This window comes from Lytechinus pictus, chromosome 14, assembly GCF_037042905.1.
Source record: "Lytechinus pictus isolate F3 Inbred chromosome 14, Lp3.0, whole genome shotgun sequence".
Lineage (NCBI taxonomy): Eukaryota > Metazoa > Echinodermata > Echinoidea > Temnopleuroida > Toxopneustidae > Lytechinus > Lytechinus pictus.
Genome location: NC_087258.1, coordinates 11,178,425 through 11,203,590, shown reverse-complemented (window position 1 = coordinate 11,203,590; position 25,166 = coordinate 11,178,425). Strand labels below are relative to the sequence as shown.

Here is a 25,166-nt window from a genome sequence, read left to right as displayed (position 1 = left end):
TCAGTGAGCTCCAGTTACACAGAGCAGATTTATGATGATAATTGTGCATTTTCCTTGCATTCTCAAACTAAATCTGGAGTCAAGTCGAGATGCTAACTTCGATTAAAATTAATATCAATGTGCCATCTCCATAGCTATGTTTTACCATTTTTGTCTACAGCATGTTTTTATCAAGCTCTATTTTTTGTTTGTTTCCCTCAAGATTCCTAGATTTCTGTCACTGTTATATAAAGATGTCAATATACCTGCACATTCTCATGAACAGTGTCGAGAAGGTGATCTTCTGATGATAGAGCCCTTTCAGGACCCCCAGCGGAGTATCATCAATGACATCATTCAGGTCCATTTCCTCACAGTTCTGAGCAGTCAGCCACCGGAAGATCAGGCGCACCTTCTGAAGTTCGGTTGTCCCAAAATCGGTCAGCTCGTTGACCAGAGAAGAGAAGGATGGCTGGGTGACCAAGCTCACTGTCTGGGCCAGCTATGGGGGCAAAGGACAGAGGGGTATGTCTCTGGTTGAGCTAAGATCCAAATAAGTTAGTAAATTCTATATATGAAACAAAATGTTAATTTCTGGACAAGGTATGCTTGTTCACCAGATTAGAAAGGGATGGCTGGGTGATTAAGCTAACTGTCTGTTGATTAGCATTTTGAATTTTGATTTTGATAAGATATTTTGAAACTTGGTTAGCATTTCTGGTTGGAAGAGAAAAGCTTTTAAATATATTCTGTACAGAACTAGGGAAAAAAATTGATACACAATCTCAAAAAGAAAATTTTGTAAAGCAGTCATTAAAAAAAATATGTAGAGCATATTGCAATGTGATACAGGGAAAATTATTCCCCAAGGAAGAATATCTATGTAAAAAGGTCTATAACAAAGGAATGCTACTAGAATTCCCCTCTATCACTTAGACCAAATGTGGTGGACCAATCACTCTCAGAGCATTGATTAAGCAGAGGGTCAATTTGACAGTTCTCCTGACATTGCGCAACTTACAAGTATTCCACAATGTCTTGTAGTCTGTAGTCTCTCTGTTAGAGTCTGGGAAAATTTGATCACGAACAGTACTCCTGTTCATTCTGTTTTTGAACTGCATTAACAACATGCATATCAAAACTTTCAGGCTGGTCTAAGAATCGAACATACAAACATGCTAAATGCTACACAAAACATGCAACCATTGATCTAGAACTACCTTTATGGCATGGGCATCAATCTGGCGGAAGATGGAAGGATCGGTGAAGAGTTCCCGCTTTCGTTTGCTGGGGTACTCCTCCTTCAGGGGTATGATGACGACATCGTTGGACTGCGTGGGTGTGGTCCAGAGGTTTGTGGAGGTGAAGACGGCCAACTGACTTGCATCAATCCCAAGGTCCTATGAAAGGTCAAAGGTCGCATTAGAGTTTACATTATAGTTTGAAGTTTTGGAGTGACCCAGATGAGATGAATAACATTGGGGCCTGTGTCGTAAAGAATTACAACTAAGGTATCTTTGCCATTATTGTAATTGTCATTTCCATGGAAACCTAGATTGTGATTGGCTGATGAGCCTTGATACCATATAGCACACTTTTAGTTGCAATAATCACAGACAAGAATTTCCCTCTGGAGATTCCATGGACAACTGCTCATCCTCAAATATAAAAGACCTCATAATGAGACAACAAATCTTGTATTGCATGTAGCATTTCATTAAGATTATTAAATCAAATTTTGATTATCAAAAATCCTCTCATAGAAATTATTTTTCTTCCATTAGGGGATGCCAGACTTGGAAATGAAATTATTTTTAGGAAAGGCAAAAATCAGATGAGAAAGAAGATCTGTTTCTGTGAATTCTTTTGTTCTTTTAGAGCAACTTTCCATGAATATAGGTTCCTGTTAACCCATTTTTTTATCTTTTCAATTATACTTTTCTGATTTTCTGGCGGTGAGTCTTGGGATTGAAGCCATAACAAAAGAATACCATACCATTGAACATCTTATGAAAAATATATGCATTTTGTAAGGGTGGGTGGTAGTCACTTTTTACTTACAAGTGATGGTGCAATCAAATGCATATGTTAAAATCACACACACACAAACAATAAAGAAATACCAAAGTTATGTTGATTTCATAAATCCCCTATTAAGAATTGTCAGAAAATGAATAAAGCATGGAATTGTAGGAGACAGCAGTTTGAAAATGAAATGTTTTCTTTATTTCTTTGGTTTGGGATCATACTTGTATTTGTGCTGAGCTTGGGAAGAGGGTGCAAAAACATTAACAATATTTGAATACGTGTGTTGGCAGGCATACACAAACTCAAAACTGCAAATACATTTTTCAATACATCATTTAAATCAAGGTTAAATGACCCCCTCCCCAAATCAACAAAACAAAATTCAAAATAACTCATCAATATGCAAAAACAAAATTGTGTAAGGAAAACTAATATGGATTTAGTAAATTAAAAATAGCTTCTGGGGTATATATTTATCATATTTCACACTGTAGGATGGCTTGCAAAAATAATGATGTGCATAAAAAAATGAGAACAGCCCACAAGGATAAAATGAATTCGTTTTTAAAAGGTATTAAGATAAAATGAAATAAATGCCCACTTTCAATCAAAACACATTTACAGTATACCTTTTGATCCTCCTTGTAAATTAGAAAATAAAATGGGGAAAATAGCATGATTACACAAAGAAAAGAATTTATTCTTCATCTCACATCAACAGAATTTTTCTTTCCAGAAAAGTGGTAGCATCAAACTTTGTTAAAGACCCAGACCGGACCCCAAAATGAAAATGACAAATCATATACCAATCGAAAGTTTACAGACTACTAAATACAGCAATGTAAGCTTTATGCATTTTCACCACTTAACAGCTGAGTATTTTGCCTAAGAACAGCTCCAATTATCAGGCTTAGAAAACAGGCTTTATTGTGCTTTTCACCGGCCTCGAGACCGTGACGTCACGTTGTGATTCCATAGGTTTGTACACAGAACAAGTGGAACGCCTCTGGCAGTCTCGCCTGCATTACGCGATTTAATATAGTAGCAGTGCTAACTTTGAAAACTACTATAAAATACTACAAAAACACCATTCATATAATGACATAATACCACATTCATTGACCATAAATGACATTTGAACGGTGACTTAAGCCTTGTCAACTACACCCATGTCCACATTTCATTCACTCTATCCATAAACTTTGATGGCAATTCAACAATTACCCCAACATGGCCTAAGTTTATTGACCTTAACTGACCTTTGACCTTGGTTTTGTGACCTGAAACTCACAGGGGATGTTCAGTGATACTTGATTACTCTTGTATCCCAAGTTTTATGAACTAGATCCATAAACTTTCATAGTTAGGATGGTAATTCAACAAATACCCCCAACATGGCCGAAGTTTATTGACCTTTAATGACCTTTGACCATGGTCATGTGTCCTGAAACTCGTACAGGATGTTCAGTGATACTTGATTACTCTTATGTCCAAGTTTTATGAACTAGATCCATAAACTTTCAGAGTGAGGATGGTAATTTAACAAATACCCCCAACACAGCCAAAGTTCATTGACCTTAAATGACCATTGACCATGGTCATGTGACCTGAAACTCGCACAGGATATTCAGTGGTACTTGATTAACCTAATGTCCAAGTTTCATGAACTAGATCCATAAATTTTCAAAGTTATGATGGTAATTCAACAAATACCCCCAACTTGGCCTAAGTTCATTGACCCTAAATGACCTTTGACCTTGGTCATGTGACCTGAAACTCGAGCAGGATGTTCATTAATACTTGATTAAGCTTATGCCCAAGTTTCATGAACTAGGTCCATATACTTTCTAAGTTATGATGACATTTAAAAAACTTAACCTTAGGTTAAGATTTGATGTTGACGCCGCCGTCGGAAAAGCGGCGCCTATAGTCTCGCTCTGCTATGCAGGCGAGACAAAAACTGGGTGATTTTTTTGCTTTCCAGATTACGCATTTCATTTTCTTCACTTCCATCACAGAGTGATATCACATATATTTTTTCCCGCACGCTTGACTTTATGAAATCTACAGTTTTGGACTAGTTATTGCCATATTTTATTTCCTGCTTATATGGCGCAGATTTCAATTCTATCTGCATTCAGATTAAGTGTAACAAATTTTCCTGACATACCAATTTAGGCCCAATAAGAGCCAAACAAAACAAGTGGAATGCCTCTGGCCGTCTCACCTGCATCACGCGATTCAATATAGCAGCAGTGCTGATTTTGAAAACTACTATAACTCGCACAAGATGTTCAGTGATACTTGGTTACTCTTATTTCCACGTTTTATGAACTAGACCAATACACTTATAGAGATATGATGGCAATTCAACAAATACCCCCAACGTGGCCAAAGTTCTTTGACCTTACATGACCTTTAACCTTGATCATGTGACCTGAAACTCGCACAGGATGTTCAGTGATACTTGATTACTATTATGTCCAAGTTTTATGAACTAGACCAACACACTTTCAAATTTATGGCTGTAATTCAACAAATACCCCAATTTGGCCAAAGTTCATTGACCCTAAATGACCTTTGACCTTGATCATGTGACCTGAAACTTGCACAGGATGTTCAGTAATACTTGATTACTATTATGTCCAAGTTTCATGAATCAGATCCATTAACTTTCAAAGTTATGATGGTAATTCAACAGATACCCCCAATTCGGCCAAAGTTCATTGACCCTAAATGACCTTTGACCTTGGTCATGTGACGTGAAACTCATGCAGGATGTTCAGTGATACTTGATTAACCTTATGTATAAGTTTCATGAACTAGGTCCATATATTTTCTAAGTTATGATGACATTTCAAAAACTTAACCTTAGGTTAAGATTTTGATGTTGATTCCCCCAACATGGTCTAAGTTCATTGACCCTAAATGACCTTTGACCTTGGTCATGTGACATGAAACTCAGGCAGGATGTTCAGTAATACTTGATTAACCTTATGGCCAAGTTTCATGAACTAGGTCCATATACTTTCTAAGTTATGCTGTCATTTCAAAAACTTAACCTCAGGTTAAGATTTGGTGTTGACGCCGCCGCCGTCGGAAAAGCGGCGCCTATAGTCTCACTCTGCTATGCAGGTGAGACAAAAATCACAAAAAAGTAGTGAACAGTTGTAAGTTTCCCTCCATTTGAACACTGAATAATTGTGACTGCCATTTTCATCTGAAAATGAACAAAAAATATTGAATTCATAATCTGGAAATCAGAAAATCACCCAGTTTTTTTGTACACAAACCTATGGAATCACGACCCTCCATACACAACATGACGTCATCATTTTCATGCGACGTAGGGGTGCTCAATCGAAACAAGTTCAGGAGGAGCTATTTCATTGATTTCTATTCAATTTTTTAACTAATGGAAGGAGATATATGTTATATTTTTTATATATTTCTATTCTTTCTGTTGATGTATGGTTGTTTTTACCCTGGTAAGGGTCTTTTAGCCATGGTTTATCACCAGGGTCCCTTAACACAAAGGTCGGCGATTGATCAAAGAACAATTCTGATTGGTTCATATTCAGTCTACTTAGCAAAATGTGCATGCAACGAGGATCTTGATTTGTCATTTCTTTTAGCGATTAATCGCTGACCTTTGTGTTACATGCCCAGAGGTGTTTATAAGCTTATGAAAGAGATGTGAGCTTTGACTTATCACCGTTTAAGACAGCTTGCATGAATAATCTTTTTTTTTTAATATATACTGTATGTTTCTCAAATGTATTTCTTACCTCTGTTTGGCAAAAACTAACACTTCCAATTGATGACGAAAGAGTCTGAGAAAAACAATTTTGCCTGTTTCAAGTGTTTTCCACAAATTCATGTATCTCTATATACATGTACATGCAATTTGTAGCATGAAATGGTACTCTTTATACATACTCTTTGAAAACTGAAATTCACAATCTCTAAATACTTCATAAAGGAACCATTCATGTTAAGGAATAACTCTTTATTTGTTAATTATTAAAAGTAGTGCTTGATGAACTTTGTAAAATGCACATTATAACTCTGATTATCATCATTATTATTGTTAAAATTATGTAAAATTTATAAGAATAAGCTTGTTTTTTTCTCTTTGTCTCCTGTAAATATTTATGAGACAAGTTTTTTTTTTTTAATCCTGGCCTACAATAGATAAATATAACATAAAGTTTAGATTTTGAGACAATATCCCAACCAACCAATTTAAAACCATAATGTGATATTTCCATCTTGAAAGAAGTCACAAAAATCCACTAAATAATGATTAAATTTAATTCTAGTGAATTGAAATCTACATTTTTATTTTTCTTGTTATGGTTTTATGAAAATCTTTGTTGATTTATAATCTACAAATACACATAAATTTGCTTTCTTCCACTACACATTTCAGATTACTTTCCTCTCAGTATTGATAATTTTGTATGATATTTCATATGTGGAGTACATCTAAATGGAATACGATAAGGTTTGATTAAATACAATTCAATAAAGATAAAATGTTCTGATTGATACATTTACAGAAAAATTTGCATGAACTGAATAGAATCAAATAATGATATACAGATATCTATATATAAGTAAGGTAATTTCTGGCCTGCATCAGCTTTTAAATGCCAGTTAAGTCTTTAGGTTCATTAAAGTTTTCCCTTTCCAAGGAAGCCTTGACAATTTGCAAAAAAAAAAAAATTTCGGGGGCTACTTTTCACAATCTACCGTGTATATCTGCAACATTGGATAAACTTTAACATTGTAAATTAAGGATTTTTCTAAGGATCCTTTTTAACTTTCTAGGGCTCATTTGAGCATTTCCGTGTGTAATGTTTTTCCTGCAATATAATGATATAATAAAAAAAAATATAATTAATATCTAGCATTTATTCATATATGAATGATAAAATAATCATTTACTCTCAAATATTTATTTTCTTACCATGTCTCCATCCTCAATGTCCTCATCAGATCCATCATCAACAATAACAGCAACATTTACAGCTTGACCTTTGACATTAGAAATGACCTGTTCTGTGTTATGAATATCCGACTGTAATCTCTGGGAGGAAAAACAAAACACAAAAATAAGGATGATTCATAGGGGAACAAACTGAAGGTATTTGAAAGATGGCAGTATAAATGAAGATCTACGGCCTCATGCAGAAAGAGTGGCGTCATTTTACAATTATCATTCTCATTTTTTGTTGAATCAATGTAAACTACAGAATTCTATGAATAACAGCAAGTTAATCAGATTACATTATAACTTTTCATTATTGTCATCGTTAATGTCATTGCCATCAATACCATCCTAGTCGTGGCCATTAGCGTCATCATCATCATCACCACAACCATCATTATGATTATCATCTCACCACCACCACATCCACCACTCTCTCTCATCACTATCATCATCATCATCATCATCATCAACATCAACCTCATTCTCATCATAATCCTCATAATCCTCCTCCTCCTCATCATCATCACCATCATCATCACCATCACCGTCACCATCACCATCACCATCATCATCATCCTCTTCCTCCTCCTCATCATCATCATCATAATTAAAGGACAAATTACCTTTTGGTCTAAACTTTGGTTCATCTGTTCCATATTCCTTTTATGTTCTGCCTTCATCTTGTTATACTCTTCATCTGAAACCTGCCCCTTCTTGGTTTCTATGACAGCAGACATGGAGATGTCGTAGAAATCGATTGCATCTTCGAGTTCCTCAAGCTCTTCTCCGCTCAGACGATCAACTTTAGCCTTCATGGGTTCAAAGGAGAGGAAGAATAAGAGAAAGACTTTTTACCTTTTACTTAAGCAAATTTCTACTTAATCTCTGTATTCCTATTGATAAAAATATGTTTGCCAGGATTCTAATCTCATGCTGTGGTAATCTGAGAAAGTACTAAAAATACTGATAAATCTGATAGAGCTTGGGCCTTTTCAGACAACTTCTATGAAACATGTTTCATGCTTGGTAGAGACAAAATGCATGATGCAATCAAAAGATGGTCTTTCTATAGAGGTGGCCCCTAACACAAGATACATACATGGCCACTATAGACAGATGGCCACTTAAACACAGGTGATATTACTCATGAATTGCTCCAGGAGTCTCTTCCTCTCCTCCTCATTTCCACTGAAGCATCTTCCTCCATTATCTTCTTCTTGCTTTTAGTTTTTATCTAAAGCTTCCTCATCACACCTTTTTCTCAAAGGACACAACATATGACCACTACAGACAGGTGGCCTTTCTATAGAGGTGGTCACTATCACTGGCTACATGACTCTGCAATTGCTCCATCGATCTCTTTCTCTCCTCTTTGTTACAAAGCATTTTCCTCCTTCTTTTCCTTGCCTCTAGCTTATCAAAAACTTTTCATTATCCTTTTCCCCAAGAGCAGAAGACACATGGCCATTAAAGACAGATGGCCTTTCTACAGAGGTGGTCCCTAACACATGTTACATTACTCACCAATTGCTCCAGGAGTCTCTTTCTCTCCTCTTCTTCGTTTCCAAGCATCTTCCTCCTTCTCCTCCTAGCCTCTAGCTTATCTTGAAGATGCCTTGCCTGTCTTCCTTTAGCCCAACCTAGCCTCTTCTTAAGATCGTCCATCTCCTCCTGGTGTTCCCTCAAGAGACGCTCATACTCATCATTGGGCATCGTTGATTTACTTTGTTCTACTTTGGAGAAGAAGATGGCCTCCTGTTGCTTCATCTGATCTTCGATGCCATTGATTTCTTCATTCCTGCCTTTGCCCTGGATTGAGAGGGGAAAGTAATGTAATTAAAATTGAATTATTTGGTTTTCTAGTTCTGACATTGCTTTGTAAGGTGAATTTTTCTATTGACCGGTCAATCATGGCCTTTGAGATGATAGTGATTAATCGAATTACAAGGTTCCACATCACTATTTCATAAATATATATTACACACATCATTATAATCGGGCAGTAGAATAAATTACCCATAATTGTTACCTTTGAAACGGTCAAAGGGCATTAGAAATGTTCCAAAGTTACCTCATGCATATAATTCTTACAGGGGTGTGAGTGGTCACAAATAAAAAGATCTGAAAAAAAGCTGAAGAGTGTTGAAAAAGTCTGAAATAAAAAGAGCTCCCATACTTTTTGTAAAGAGGAAAGCCAAAAATAAGCTGAAATCAAGCTGAAAATCAAGAAAAAAAATGAAATCAGCTAAAAATCTGAGCTCTCACATCCCTGTTCTTACCAACGCCCTCAATGTTGTGTATTATTTGTCTACTGTTTAACATGGTATGATGAATGGACATTTGTACAAGTACATAATTTACAGAATTCCCCAGTGTCCGAAGAAGGGAAAAATTACAATGGGGCTTGGGGCGATTTTGCTCTCAAAATGATCAAATGAGCTTTGAAAAATATAGAAAGAGACCCAGGAAATACCCATTCACTCCAATGTTGAAGGTCACCCAATGTTGTAGATTATGTAAAGTAGCACCCCCTCCAAAAAATAAATGAATGAAATAATGAATAAATGAATGATGAATGAATAAATAAATGAATGAATGAATAAATTAATTAATCAATAAACATACAATTAAGTAAATAAACAAAAAATAAAATAGCAATTAAATATAAAATAATAATATAAAAAAATAAATAGAAAATAAACAATGAAATAAACAACTTGAATAATTTTCTTTTGCCTTATTGTTAAGTGTAAAAAATCACTGTTTCATGAATGTGGAATGATGAAGGAAATCAATCTCACCTTCTCAATCAAAGTCTGTTCCAGTTTGTCCATATTCCTCTTATGATCATCAAGCATCTTCTGATATTCCTTGTCAGAAACCTTGCCCTCTTTCTCTTTGATGTCGGATTGGACTGCTTCATCATAGTTCAAGATGTCCTCCGCGATGTCGTTGAACTCGTCCTTGCTGAGTGGCTCAGATTTATCATTCTAAAATGATAGAATTGAAAGTATCACCGACTATGATATGCCACCTAAAATATGATAATGACAATACATACAAGTGGCTATGCTATCATCAAGTGCTAATCACTCAAATTTAAGTGCCACTTGTAGTTACATGTACTATCTCCAAATGAGTTTTAACAGAATCCAATAAAATGACCGCCCAATTATTTGTAGGAATAAATTAAAAATATGTGCAAACGATTCTGGTACAAAATACATAATTGCTGATAAATTAGCAATTTTTTTATTTTTATTTTTTATTTATATCAATATTCACCTAGGGTAGCCACTTCAGCTCTTATGATCTGTTCTCTCAACAGGCCCTGCATAGCAGCATAATGTCATTTTACCCTTCTCCATTCTAATACATGTACCTCAAGCACTTCAAAAGGCAGAAGGTCCCATTTCAAAGTCTATGGTATGGCTCGGCCAGGAATTGAAACAACAACAAAAAAATAGTGGTACCGAAACATTTCTTGGTCTCAACATTGTTTACACACAGTAGTTCACCCCTCTAAACCTATAACTTTTAAGATGAACTTGCCCTGTTGGGCAAGTAAATTTTTAAATAGTTGGAATATATTTGCCTGAAAATCTATTTCACTTGCCCGAAAAAATCCTTGAAAAAAAGTTTTACTTCTTCAAAAGAAAATATTATGGTTTTAGAAACCATTGACCTTTTTTTCTCTCTTTTGACATGCACTAATGTACCTTGTTCTTGCATTTTTTTTACAAAAAGATTTTATCTTGCCCGACATGACCAAATTTAGGGTCGGTAAATCATATCAACCCTAATTTTGGTAATTCTACTGTTAGAATTTTGCTTGCCCAATTCGGGCAAGTAGTTTTGGTCTTTACTTCAAATCACTTGCCCGACTATAACTTTTAGTTGCCCCAGGCAATCGTGCAAGTGCTTATGTAGCACCCTGGTCTGGCCATATCGTTCCAGCGCCACTGGGACCAAAGGCATTGTAATGAGATACAAATATAAATGGCAATGATTAGTGGCGGATCCAGCCGGATAAGACAAAATACGTTGGACCAGCCACCTACTATGCACAAACAATATGGACCGTGAAATGGAATTGTGTCAATCCCGGCTGGATCCATTGCTGATAATGATAAATCTCATGAGATACAAAAAGAATCAATAAGTACCAGGAGCTTCATCAGTCTCATCCGCTCCTCCTCCTCGTTCTTCCACATCTGTCTCCGTCTCCTCCTCGCATCCAGCTTATCTTGGAAGTGCATCATCTGCCTTCCCTTAGCCCGGTCCATTCTCCTTCGAAGCTCCTCCATCTCCTTCTGATGCTGGGCCAGGAGACGCTCGTATTCTTCCTTGGACATCTGTGATTTCCTGGACTCCACCTCAGCGAGGAAAGTGGATTCCTTGACCATCATTTCTTTCTCTAGGGTCTCGACATCTTCTGATTTGTCTTGGCTCTGTGAGTTCATATCAAAATGATAGGGTTCATGATCATAGGACTATACTATCAAATGTATGGCTACTCAATCATCATCGGGATTACTATCAGGAATTCTTCATCAGATCACGGATGTTATCCCTCCCCCAACTCTCTTCTCATTTGTAGAAAGAATATATTTTCTCATGTCATCACACCAATTAGAGGAACCTTTTCAGTGAATAATATTCTGTGTCTGTACAGCGCTTTAGAGAAGTTGTTTTGATATGATAATCTCTTCATAAAAACAGAATATTATCATAATTAATATTTAAGCGTAACTTAAAGACAGAATATTATCATAATTAATATTTAAGCGTACCTTAGTAGAAGTCGCAGACCCTGGTCTCTTGAACCTCCTGGCGGCCATCTTGTCCTTGATATTCTGCTCCATACGAAGCCTCTCCAGGGCCAACCTCTTCTCCAGGCTCTCCATATCTCTCTGGTGAGCATCCATGTACTTGAAGAGGTCCGCAGCGGACATTTCCTTCTTGGCCGACTTTTGGCGGTTCTTGAAGTCGTGGGACTTCTGGTCGAGGATGACCTGGAGTTGTTTGATCTCTTCCGCAGACATTGGTTGCTCTGTCTCATCAGCTTCATTGCTATTGCCTCCCTGAATTTAGGAACACAGAAATTATTGGGCACACAGTATATACATGTATACAGTATAAGATAGAGAATTTGATAACTGATGCTGTAATTTCAGAATTAATCTTTTTCACTTCTTTCAGACTTTTTTTTCAATTCCATATAATTCCTTATTTATCATAGATTTGTATTTTTTTAATATTCATAAAATGTTTTTATTATACTAAAGACGATGTAGAAAGAGCATAAGAGTATCTTGTACAAAAGAAGCTTGTTTCACAAATGGTGTTACAGGTGAAAAGCAGTCACTTTATAACAACTAAACATGAAATCCTTGGTTTTGATTGGTAAAAACCTTCATGAAAATGGAAAGTGATAATTGATAAATTATGTCTGACATGTCATGATAAATAACTAAACAAATTTTTATAAATAATAATAGTTATGGTATTCAATTTCTCATATTTCTTTTCTCATTTTTGATTATCAACCATATCTTACCTTCTTCCTCCTAGCTTCCAGCTTGGCCATGAGGACCGCCTTCATCCTGGCTTTCTCTAGGTCTAGCTGGGACTGCATCATATCCATCTCCAGACGATGTTGGTCAATGAACTTCTGGGCTTCGGCGTTCGACTTGGAGGCTAAACATCAAGAAAGTCAATGTAAAATACCAATGAATTTTTAATTTTTTGATGTTAAGAAATAATGAGAGATGAGAACAAAGTAAGTCCTTTTAGGATCTAACTTTTAGTTTGCCTTGTGGCCCAAGAAGAAGAAGATCCTAGCTTTAACCCTAAACTAAGTCTTTTGGGTTGTGTGAGCCCCAGCAAGGGATAATGTGAGAAATCAATTTATGAGGACAAGAAAGGAGAAGGAGGAGGAGGAAGAGGAAGAGAAGGAGAAGAAAGAGAAGGAGAAGAAAAACTGTAGATAAGGACAATTCATCTTGAAATTGTTTGCAATGACAAGATTACATACAGCTTCTTGCAAGACAAACCGTTTCCACATAATCAAAATAAATTATGATTAGAAAGAAATATATACATGCATATTACAATTCAAACAAACAGCAAACTGCCACCAAATGAAAAGGCAGGATTCCAGAACTTTGGATATGCAATCCTAGGCCCCTTCTTACAAAGAGTTAGAATTGATTCAATCAACCTCAACTTTAATGTAAGAAAAAGAGAAGAACACTGAATTAAAAAAAAAAAAACAATGAATGTATAAATATGCATCATATCAAGAAAATATTTTGAACATATATGTATTTTGGATGTTGACATTTCTGGCTTTCCATAGTTGTGGTTTATCGGATCAATCGCAACTCTTTGCAAGACGGGGCCCTGAATGTGGCAATTTGCTCTCAAAATAGAAGATCTTTGGCCCATACCTTTGATCTCGTTCAGTTTTTTCCTGAAGTTCATGTCTTTCTTGCTGATAGCGAGTTGTAATTCCTTTATTTCATCGGCAGACATCGCATCTTGAAGGGTGGGGTCCTTAGATACAGTATCCGGATTGGTCATGGCAACGGTTTTAGCTTCCAATTTAGCGATGAGTTCCTAAAGGGAACAAATTATTTATATGTTCCATGGTCAAAAGATTTGTAGGTGTATACTGGTGCTCTTGTGTGAGGTTGAGAATGCGGTCAATTTATCATCATTATCTTCTTCACCATCATTGCTATTACCATCATCAGCACTGTTGTTGTCATTGTCTTCATCATCATTTTTAATATCATCATCATCACCACCACTACCACCATCGCCACTAATGGTCATTATAATCTTAATCATCATCATGATCATCATCACCATCATCATCATCATCATCACACTCACCATCATCATCACCACGACTACCACCACCGCCACTAATGGTCATCATAATCTTAATCATCATCATGATCACCATCACCATCATCATCATCATCATCACCACCACCACCATCATCATCATCATCAATCACCATCATCATCACCACCATCATTATCATTAGCTTCATTATTCCTACCTGTTCTTCTTTCTTATTTGCTCTCTTTGCTCTCCTTGCAGCAAGCTTGTCCAGCAAGGCGTCTTGCTGCCGCTCCCTCAGTCCGTCAAGTTTTGTCTGCATATCAGCAAGCTCTTGCTTGTGAGCGGCGATAAGACGCTTGTATTCTTCCTGGGACAACGTGCTCTTCTTCTCCTTCATCTCCGCCTCAAACTGGACCTGTCGTTGCTTCAGCTCCGCTTCCATCCTCTGCAGCTCTGCAGCTGTCATTGCCTGTGAAATTGGAACATCACAATTAAAGTCCCAAGTTTTATTATTTTTTATGTGTATTTTGCATTCTCCAGTGCAGACTTGATGCAGTGTTTTGGTGACATAAAAGCATTTGATAAAAGTGTGAGTATTCATTACTGTATGCATATACAATGAAAAAAAAAATTAATCAGCAGGTTTTCCCCTAATTCATGGGGCTTTTTTTTCTTTCAGATTTTGCTTAGATTTTCATAATTTTTACTGTAATTGTAATTCTTGTAATTATTTTTTTGGGGGCATGAAAAATTGTATTTTTCAAGAAATACCTTTTCCTTATGACAGAAAACTGAGGACTTTAGGATAGATCTGATTCATACACAAATTAATTATTCCTTACAAAATCATTGTACAATGTATTGAATTATATAACTTACATTCCACAAATCCAAAATACTGAAGAAAACAAGAAATTTCAACAGGTACAGAAGGTCATCAAGTTTTGATGACACCCTTAATGGACTAACAGGACAAGTTTCATAACAGATAAGTTCTCTGCTAAATGATTCTTGGGTATAGGATAGCTCCCTAAGGAAATAAACTCCTAAGATTTTCATTGAAGGAGTTGCCTTTTCGGTAACATAAACTCTACATAGACAGATATTTGGGGGGGTTCCATCATAAGAGCTGCATTCTACAATAATGCTATATGGGCAATTTATTTTGCGGGAGTGGTCTTCTCAGGATCGAGCCTCGATCTTCTGCATTAATTCTCACCTGTCAACTCCCTCAGAGAATGCCCCCATCCCTCCTTACCCCAAGATCACCTCCCCTGCAGGCAACCCTCTTTGAACAATCAACATGATTCCTAGACAAGGGGCCCAGTTTCACAGATGTGCTACAATAACAAGTGCACAACTTCTGTAACAAGTTCACCATTGACCAATCAAAATTCAATAATTTCAGTAGCTTTAAACTGTTACTGCAAATTGGTTATCATGACAGGTTTTATGAAACGGTACAAAGATGTTCCTCAAGGGCAATTCCCCCTGTCAACAGTCCTTCTGGGAAAGTTGTGCAGGAACCTCTTACCAGAGAGCATGTATTTGTATTCTCCCTTCTCTCTTTTTCCTTGATACATGATAGTTTCAATAGCCCGAAAATTCAATAATTGGAACATTTGATGCAAAATGGGTTGAGCCCATTTGATATAAGATTATCTGAGGATTAGACCAAAAGCTTACAGACCACGTAAAAATAAACCTACAGAAGTGCACTTCCACAAACCTTCTCAGTGTTAACCCCATCTCGTCTCCTCCGTCGCGCATCCAGTTTATCCTGTAGGTTCTGTCCTTGTCTCAAACGCTGGATGTTCGCCTTCCTCGACAACTCCGCAATCTCCTCCTCGTGCTTGGAAAGCAGGCGTTGGTACTCATCAGCCGATAGCTGTGCCTTCTTGCTCTCCACCTCCCTCTGGAAAGCAGCCTGTTTGGCCTCGATGTCTGCCTGGATCTTGTCAGCTGAGGCAGCCTCTTCTGCATTTTTCGCATCTTGTTCGGCCTTGGCCTACAAAAGGATGGAGGCGTTGAGATCGATTGCCGACTTACTCAGATATTTTGGTTTTATTTTGCAATTCATTAACATAAACAATGCAATATTTCATAAATGTACATGTATAGAGACAGCATGACCCTTGGCCTACAAAATGACTCGGGATAAAATTGATTACAGGCTTACTCACTATATTTAACGCATAACTGACCATTCTGTTTTACATGTTAAAATCGCTTAGAAAAAAATATCTAGTGCTATACACAGTAACTATCAGTGTTATGTTCAAGGCTGTAAAGCTGAGGTCATAAGGCACAAGGCCAAGGACTTTAGACCTCCTTCAGACGTCAGATGCCAAAGCCAAGGGGAAAGCCACATATCTGTCCCTTGGCCTAACCAATACTATATAAGAAATGGCCTCTAACCTCTGCCATCAGCCTCATCTCTGCTTCCTTCTCCGCTTTCCTCGCTTTCCTTCTCCTCTTCCGCTCCGCCAGCTTGGAGTTCAGCACCTCGCTCCGCTTCTCCTGCTCCCTCTTCAGCTCCGCCTCCAGCTCTGCCATCTTCTTATTGTGGGCCTCCAGGATCTGCTCCGACTCCTGGCCCATCGCCATCCCCTTCTGCTGCTCCAGGGCCAGCTCCATCTGGGCCTTCTGCTGGGCTATCTGCTCCTGGAGTTCCTGGTAACGAGCTGTGCTCTGAAGATCAAGCTAAAGGAGCATGGAGAATAGGGGGAGGAAACATATTAGTATGGGCATAGCGGTTTGGTGGTAGTGACTCTTGCCTTTGAAAGAGAGGATCATGGGCTAAAATCCTAGTCATGGCATAATTTCCCCCAGAGGGATATTGATTAAATTGTGCTGTCCTCATTCTGGGTGAAATGAATGCTGCCAACATTGGATAATTAGTTGAGAGTGAGACCGGCCAATGAAATAATTTAAGTGTAGAAATGATTGAGATCAATAGAAATGCATGCAAATGAAACAAAATCTTATGGTGAGAAAGGACGAAAGTGAGTGAGTACATCACTCTCAGTAAGTAAGAGTTAACACAGCATCTACATTTATAGCCAATAGATGATGCAAATCATTTGCAAAGCACCATTTTAACTTTGAAAACGTTCAAAGGTCCTGTCGCCCACAACATATCACACATTATTCACACAGTTACATGAAAAATTTGGTCTTTAAATATACATTTATTATGCCACTGAATTTCGACTAGATACACGTAATCAGTGCTTTACAAATGCTATGTATTATCAATCATGTATTCTATGTTATTCAGGGACATTTATGTATTGCTTGACAGGCAAAACAATGTCTTTTGAATTTGTATGGTTTAACCAATGAGTGGTCAGAACATGTTAACATTATCAAAATTTTTGGCCATTTAAATTTTCCCTAAAATTCAACCTGATCTGTCACATTTGCTATTTGCTACCCATATCTAAACAAAATATTTACACATTAAAATATAGAAAAAATATTCACACTGCTCTAACTTAAAGAGTACATCTTAAAGAATAATAGGCTGATCTATAAAGATAAGGCATACATGAACCTATTCATTCGTAATGTTACGCAATACATGTACTTACATTTGTTGCATCACCTCCCCCATCTACATCGGTTTGTTTATTTTTCCTCCTCTTCTTTTTACGAGCAGCTACCTTGGATGCAAGAGAAAACTTCTGCCGTTCTTTCTCCTTCTCTCGTAGGAGGGTCATCAGCTCCACTTCTTGTCTGGGGAAAGAAAGTGAAATATGTGTACTTTTTGAATGATTGTTATTCTGCAATATTCTATTGTTTTCTACAGATGGTGAAAAGGACTGTGGATTTACAACTTATTAAAACTAACTTGTCATAAGGGTGGACTTCCCCTCATAATGCATCTGCTGTCCTTTACAAAAGTAAGCAACTGATTTTTTTCTTCAAAATTTAGTTTTTCTTGATTTGGGATATTTTCTGCATGCTCTACCTGATACTAAAGGAATTTGAGTTACTTTCCTAATATCTGAAATATAGACGTTTAAAAAAACAACTCGATATAGAAATGGAAATAGAATGGAAATTTGAAGTACTCTACTCGTATGATTTTGTTATTTTTAGTTTAGCTTTTCAAACAAAGTCTTTGCCTCATGTCTTAACCCGAACTAGGTCAGGGTGGGGTACCAAATTAGCCTGGCCTACTTGGGGTTAAATTAATTGTTACCATGTACTGGAGATTAGTCATGATAGACTAACTTTTATAGGTTATAACTGTATACTGTTAAGGCAGTGCTGCACCAGCCCGAGTTTGCTCAATCTCGAGATATTAGCCCGATCGGCCCTCTTCGCGATTAATCTCAAGATTCAAGGAACCCCGTCTCCACCATCGCAAGAGCGATTCCAGCTCGAGCGAGGTATCGATGCATTATGGTCTGAGGCCGTGAATAAATAATCCAGAGTGCGTCTGCATGCACCTGCGAATTGGGGGATAATTCGTAAAATAGCATGCTATTTTGCAAATAATTCCAAGTTGACTTGGGATTGCAATCTCGAGATTAATCCTACGAACTAGCGCGATAATCGCGTCTCCATTACAAATAATCTCGAGATTGTTCAGATCGGGATAATTTGCCGCATCAGAAATAGCGCGCTAATTTGAAAACTCGGGCTGGTCCAGACGGCCCTTAAGAGACAGTAATTTTGCTGAGTTTTAAATTACTCCTGGTCCCTGTTTGAAGAAGAGTTGCAATCAATTCAGGCCAATCATACATTTCAGCTTGATATCAACTTAATATTGAATGTAGTCAATAATGATAATTATGTGTTTTCTGACAAGGCTTTACCATCTGATAATAGCATAACGTTGTTTATTTAAATGCATAAACATTTCATATTGACTGGGTATTATATTTGCACATGGAAACAAACACTCTTTATTATTAAGTTCTTTGTTTTAATAAGTAATGCATCTGAACATTTATTGCCATTTTATACCGATTTCATTTATGTATATTTGTTAACCCCGACTAGTGAGGAGAGCTTCATAACAGAAACTAGTTTTTCTTTTAGTCATCCTCAGGCACTAGTCGGTGGTAATTACTTCCTCTTATACATATTCTTGTTGTCCTTTGCCTGGAAATAAAATATATAATTAAATAAAATAAATAAACTATTTATTTTCACATAAAACATTGACACATTTTCCTCATGTCCTAAGAAAACCCATTCCACAAATCTGCTTCCTCTTGTCACTGGATGGCAGAATTGGTCATTTTATTCTTACTTATGGTTGGCAATCATCTGTTCATATTCCTGCTCGGAAAGTTTTGCCTGTTTGCTTTGAAGTGCTTCCTCAAGTTGAGCTTTCCTGTCTGTTCCGTCTTTGTTTTAATAAGTAATGCATCTGAACATTTATTGCCATTTTATACCGATTTCATTTTTGTATATTTGTTAACCCGACTAGTGAGGAGAGCTTCATAACAGAAACTAGTTTTTCTTTTAGTCATCCTCAGGCACTAGTCGGTGGTAATTACTTCCTCTTATACATATTCTTGTTGTCCTTTGCCTGGAAATAAAATATATAATTAAATAAAATAAATAAACTATTTATTTTCACATAAAACATTGACACATTTTCCTCATGTTCTAAGAAAACCCATTCCACAGATCTGCTTCCTCTTCTCACTGGATGGCAGAATTGGTCATTTCATTCTTACCTATGGTTGGCAATCATCTGTTCATACTCCTGCTCGGAAAGTTTTGCCTGTTTGCTCTGAAGTGCTTCCTCAAGTTGAGCTTTCCTGTCTGTTCCGTCGAGATCTATCCGGCGACCACTCTTCTTCTTCTTCGGGGTCTCCTCAACGGTCTGGATCACTTCTTCCCATTCCACTTCATCGTTCAAGTTTTTGTTGGACTGGTTTGCAATGATATACAACAAAGTTTTTAAAATTCTATGCCCTCAATGTACCGAGCTGGGCACCAGCAAGACTTTGCCTTTTTAAGCGAAGAGGCAATATCCTTTACAGTGAAAATAACAAAATAAATACATTCTACAGATATGATAAGATAATCTGGATTGGCACATATCTTCTTTTTTGGAATGAGAGCGCCTTTAAAAAAACTACTCAACAGTAACAACAGGTGCGGAGATCCATGAAGGGGGGGGGGGTGCAAATGTGGTACCTCCAATTTCCATTTGGAGTTTTTTTTGCTTGTCATGATCTTTTTAAGAGGAAAATGCTTCCAATGGAGGTGAACCCTGCCCATTTTTTTTTTTTCCGGGGGGGGGGGGGGGGGGGGGGGCTTGCCAGAAATATCGCATACCATACTAACAATGGGATACAATAAAAACAACAAAATACTAGGAAACTATAAAATTCAATTCACTGAATACATTTTATTACATAGTATTACACAAGAATACAATGGGATACAACAGAGACAAAGAAAATTAAATCTACATTGTAGTGAATAAATTGTGTAAAGAGAATCGGGATCGACTGTGGGGTCTGATGAGTCCTATCTACATTTCACTTTTCTTTGACTCAGGCGATAAGGTCTTAGTATTGTGTATATTCCAGGGCCCTGTCTTACAAAGAGTTGTGATTGATTTGATCAATCTCAATTATGGAAAATCAGTAATAATATCTAGAATGGAGACATTCGTTCATAACGCTATCTTAATATGATGTTGACGTTGACTTATTTATTACATTGATATATCAATGTGATCGTATTTATAAATGGACAATGTGTGTAATTATTATAATAAAAATAATGGTTTCAAAGGATTTCTATAGTTAAGACTGGTCAGATCAATCAATACCCTTTGTAAGACAGGGCCTTCATATATATACAAGTATCCCTGAAAAATTCTTGCTAAATTATACCATTATCATTAAAATAAAATACCAGCTTAAAGGGTGAAATATTTATTGACTGGCCTTGAGGGGGGGCATAAAGTATATTGCCCACAACATTATCACACTGCACTTCTGTGCAAGAAGCAGATCGGCAATCAGTTTTGAATTTGCAATTACCTGCTAGATATATGATTGATTTGGGTATCCCACATAGATTTGCAATCGATCATAAGTTTCTTGCAACGGCCCGTAAGACGGATCTCAAATACTCACCGAATTGTCTAGTTGGATGACCATTGTATCATTGTTCGAAGAAGCCATCTTGTCCCCGTCTTCTGCGACAGTCTCTATATTCTTGATGGTCAGCGATGCGGTGTTTGCCAAGTAAGACGAGAAGTCTCCACCTTCTCCTGTGTCGGATGCTTCAAATGTCTATAAGAGATTTCACAGACAAAGTACATATCCTATTAAAAATAATAATAATACGCAACATTGATGCAGCACTTAATATGTTCTGAAGTGCTGAACTTTACCTCGACTTTAGCACAGCTACTCTGATCAGGTGCTCAGGCATTCAAGGAATTATTTCCTATCATCCTAAAATACACCAGGGTGGAGAGTGGCAAATGTACATTAATGCCTTGCCAAAGGCTGTGACTGCTGTGGTTCAAATTCTAAAGACCTAGATCCACTGATCCACAATAGGCAGTGCTGCACCAGCCCGAGTTTGCTCAATCTTGAGATTTTTGCCCGATCGGCCCTCTTCGCGATTAATCTCGAGAATCAAGAAAACCGTCTCCACCATCGCAAGAAGAGCGATTCCTGCTCGAGCGAGGCATCGATGCATTATGGTCTGACGCCGTGCATAAATAATCCCGAGTGCGTCTGCAACTCCGAATTAGCGGGATAAATCGTAAAAAGCGCACTATTTTGCAAATGATCCCAAGTTGACTTGGGATTGCAATCTCGAGATTAATCCTACGAACTAGCGCGATAATTGAGTCTCCATTACAAATAATCTCGAGATTTTCAGATTGGGATAAATTGCCGGATCAGAAATAGCGCGCTAATTTGAAAACTCGGGCTGGTGCAGACGGTCCTTATATCTCTAATAACATGGTTACAGGGGTCAGCTTCACATTGACAGAACAAAATCAATCCTTGATCAAACCATTTCATTCAGTCACAATTATTTTACTTACCGGTATATAAATTCAATAAAAATACATTAGACACGGTCCTCACTGCCACTTTTTAAAATCCTACCAAAAATACATTCATTCTTCATCGTATGTATCCAGAATAAATATCAATTTGAATACCTCACAAATGACCCGTACACAAATGCAGATGAGCAAACATCATTTGGTATGGAATGTTTTTTCTGTATCCCCCACATACCAGGTGGAGCAGAACATTGCAGTGTAGAACTCCTACAAGCGTGTGAACAACACATATATGTCACAAGTTCAGCATATATCACAATAAAATGACAACACCACATATAAAAAGTATATATGACTCATCTTCACGCTTTTGCACTACCGTATCTTAAGTTCAAAATTAGCTACATGTATTGATACATCGTACTGTCTTGACCTTTGAGCCAATTAATAAACAAGGCCCATAATTGCCCTAACAGTGTTTTCAGTGCAACCAATTTGCTTGTTTTAAAAGTTATTGCATCTTTATTCAAAAAAATTATGATATGATACCTCCTCAATTCCTAAAACATGTAATTCAAGATCAACCAGGGGCATAGCCTATTAAATGGCCACAATGCCCGTTATTGGCCTCCGACAATTTTGGTGCCCTTTTTAAATTGTTCCTATTTATAATAATAACAATACGTCCATTTATATAGCACAGTTACTATGTGCATATAGGCCTACTCAACTGTGCTTTGATTCATGGTATCATATAATATCATATTATTTGTGCTATAATAAAGAAATATGTCCTACAAAGAGTGGTCTTGCCCTAGAATATATTGGAATCTAAATGGAAAGTTGTTTAAAAGAAAACAAAATAAATCTCTGATGGGCTATTAAAACCTTGTATCTCAAAACTTGAAAAAAATCAGGATTACTCAGAAAAATATTTGTTTTAGAGCTGACATAAATGACAACACTCTTTTGCCTAGAATTAGTTCTCTTTCAAATATTTGGAGACTGTTTTCATATGTAGAATATAAAGAGGTTGCAACTATTGTCATAATTCTAAAATACAGCTCTTCTTTTACCTGTCCTCATTTTTTTTTTTGAGATACAGGTCTACAATACCCCAACTGCCAATTGTCAACGATTAGTCTTAATAAAACATGCTTTTGTGACACGTGGAAGTGCAAAAAAAATAACTGACCCAAATGGACCAATATGCAACTGATAATTATATGATGTTGTTAAGACAATTCCTGCTCTGAATCTGTTTTTCATAGATTTGGAAATAAAGTCTACATCTACTCTACTCTAGTACAGATAAGAGTTAGGGGGTGTTGCAAGAAAATATTTGCGATCAATTGCAAATATTCTGTTGCAATTTTACAACTGATAGTACCATGTTAGCTGTAGCAAATCAGATTAAACTTCTTGTTTTAAGGAGCAGATTAGCAATCAATCACTAATTTGCAATTAACTGCAAGACATATGAATGATTTAGGGACCAAAAATAGACTTGCAATTGATCGCAAGTTTCTTGCAACACCAATTAGAGTTAAAGGATTCTTAATATGTCATGTCCAGTGTGCTGGTGCTAATGACTTACCCCAATACTTTTATCTCCGACTTGCAAGCTAAATTTATTGTGGCCGACTTCCTTTACAGTCGCCTGTCCGCCACTCCCACTGGTGGGTGGAGCTTCGTCCAACTCTCCCGTTATCTTGATTGGCTCTGATTTATTGGGGACGACCACTTCTGCTACCACCACGTTCTTGGCCCCGCCCTTTGGAGGAGGGGCTCCGTTCTTGGTCTTGGAACTCCCTGAACCCATAGTGATGATCGGTTCCTGGTCTTGTTAGTTAAGCATCTGACAGTGATATAAAAATATGAATATATAATAATTCTAACACCTTTGCATGTTAAAAACCCCGCTGTAGTGGTCCACCTGCACTCCCCTAATCAGTTAGTGATTCAGTTCGCTCTTCCCTCCCAGGCACAGGTGATGCCTAACAAATAATATTAATGATGATTTTGATGATGATTCTGATGATGATGATGAAAAGAATTCTAATATACTAGATAGAACATGATATAGGCCTAACCCCACAGGGATTGAATTAATTCACGGCCATTCAGGGCCATAACCATGGATGTCCAATCAACGGGCCTTGGTGCCCCTCTTAATGGGCTTGGAAATTTTTGGTGCCCTTTTTAATGTATGCCCTGGCGAAATATAATAATAAATCAGTTTAAAGAAGAGAGAATATCTAGAGAAGCAATTTAAATAATAAATTTAAAGAAAAGAGAGAATATCTAGAGAAGCAATTTATAGGACATATCTATCAAAATAATTTATGAAATACTTGGACCAAATTATATATGGCTTATGACATCACTTGAAACTAGAAGGGGCAAACTCATCAGACTTTGCCCATGGCCGAACGCAGAATATTCTCAGGGGGGCATGATGTACATGTATAACAATTTTCAAAAATACTAAAAAGGGAGGGAGCAAAGCGACTGAGCATGTCATAGGGGCACATTTGCGCTTTCAAAAGAGAAACCTAATAATTTCAAGCACACTTTTGGTGAATTATGTAAAAATATTAAGTTAAGAAATGTAAGATTTCAAAAATTCTAAGAGGCGAGTGGCCCCCCCCCCCTTGCTGTGTACGGCCATGACTATGCCTTTAAATAAAAAACAAATTTATTGTAAAAATACCATCATCATCCCCCCCAAAAAAAAAACCAATGAAGATTCCATTTTGCGAAAAGTTAACAATACAAGTACCAAGAATTTATTTGCAAAACCAAGATTAAAATACACCACTCCAGTCTGACACAGCTGCTTCACTAACATTCTGCAAGCCTAATCTTGTCATGGTATACAAACTGTGCAATACTGTGTTACTTATCTTCTATCCCTATTTCAAGTGCAAATATTATATTCAACTGACATTTTGTATGCTTTTAAATGCGCATTTTATATTTTTCTTGTTTCATATCATATTTCACTGGCCCTTAAACCTTGATTGAACGGAATTGAATTGATATGAGCTAGTTTCAATTTGCATTTTATGCAAATCCTCAAAATGGCAATGTTATTTCAAATTCAAAATGACAGGTTTAGTACAACCCTCAATATATATTTCGTACATATTATTTCACATTTCCTATTATATAAAAGGAAAAAGTATTTGACACAAGGGGGGGGAGAAGTGTTTTATGAAAGTTGTCAGCACTGACTTAATTGTCAGTACTGATAACATTCATGAAATGGTCTCCTAATGATTTTATTAAAAGGT

General features: G+C 36.9%; 1 protein-coding gene across 1 annotated transcript in view; it reads right to left on the bottom strand.

Moving 5' to 3' along the window:
- Nucleotides 1–25,166, bottom strand: part of LOC129275884 (trichohyalin-like) — a 30,436-nt gene that overhangs the window by 3,139 nt on the left and 2,131 nt on the right. Inside the window, exons 2-18 of the mRNA XM_064109234.1 lie at nt 23,468–23,728; nt 20,978–21,136; nt 19,559–19,755; nt 17,453–17,597; nt 16,278–16,562; nt 15,589–15,867; nt 14,077–14,328; nt 13,456–13,624; nt 12,564–12,703; nt 11,797–12,087; nt 11,170–11,454; nt 9,805–9,993; nt 8,528–8,812; nt 7,627–7,812; nt 6,980–7,099; nt 1,200–1,379; nt 246–481 (exon numbers count right to left, since the gene is read on the bottom strand). Coding sequence (XP_063965304.1) covers nt 246–481; nt 1,200–1,379; nt 6,980–7,099; nt 7,627–7,812; nt 8,528–8,812; nt 9,805–9,993; nt 11,170–11,454; nt 11,797–12,087; nt 12,564–12,703; nt 13,456–13,624; nt 14,077–14,328; nt 15,589–15,867; nt 16,278–16,562; nt 17,453–17,597; nt 19,559–19,755; nt 20,978–21,136; nt 23,468–23,692 — 3,623 coding nt within the window. The 5' untranslated portion in view covers nt 23,693–23,728. The remainder of the gene's footprint in view (nt 1–245; nt 482–1,199; nt 1,380–6,979; nt 7,100–7,626; nt 7,813–8,527; nt 8,813–9,804; nt 9,994–11,169; nt 11,455–11,796; nt 12,088–12,563; nt 12,704–13,455; nt 13,625–14,076; nt 14,329–15,588; nt 15,868–16,277; nt 16,563–17,452; nt 17,598–19,558; nt 19,756–20,977; nt 21,137–23,467; nt 23,729–25,166) is intronic.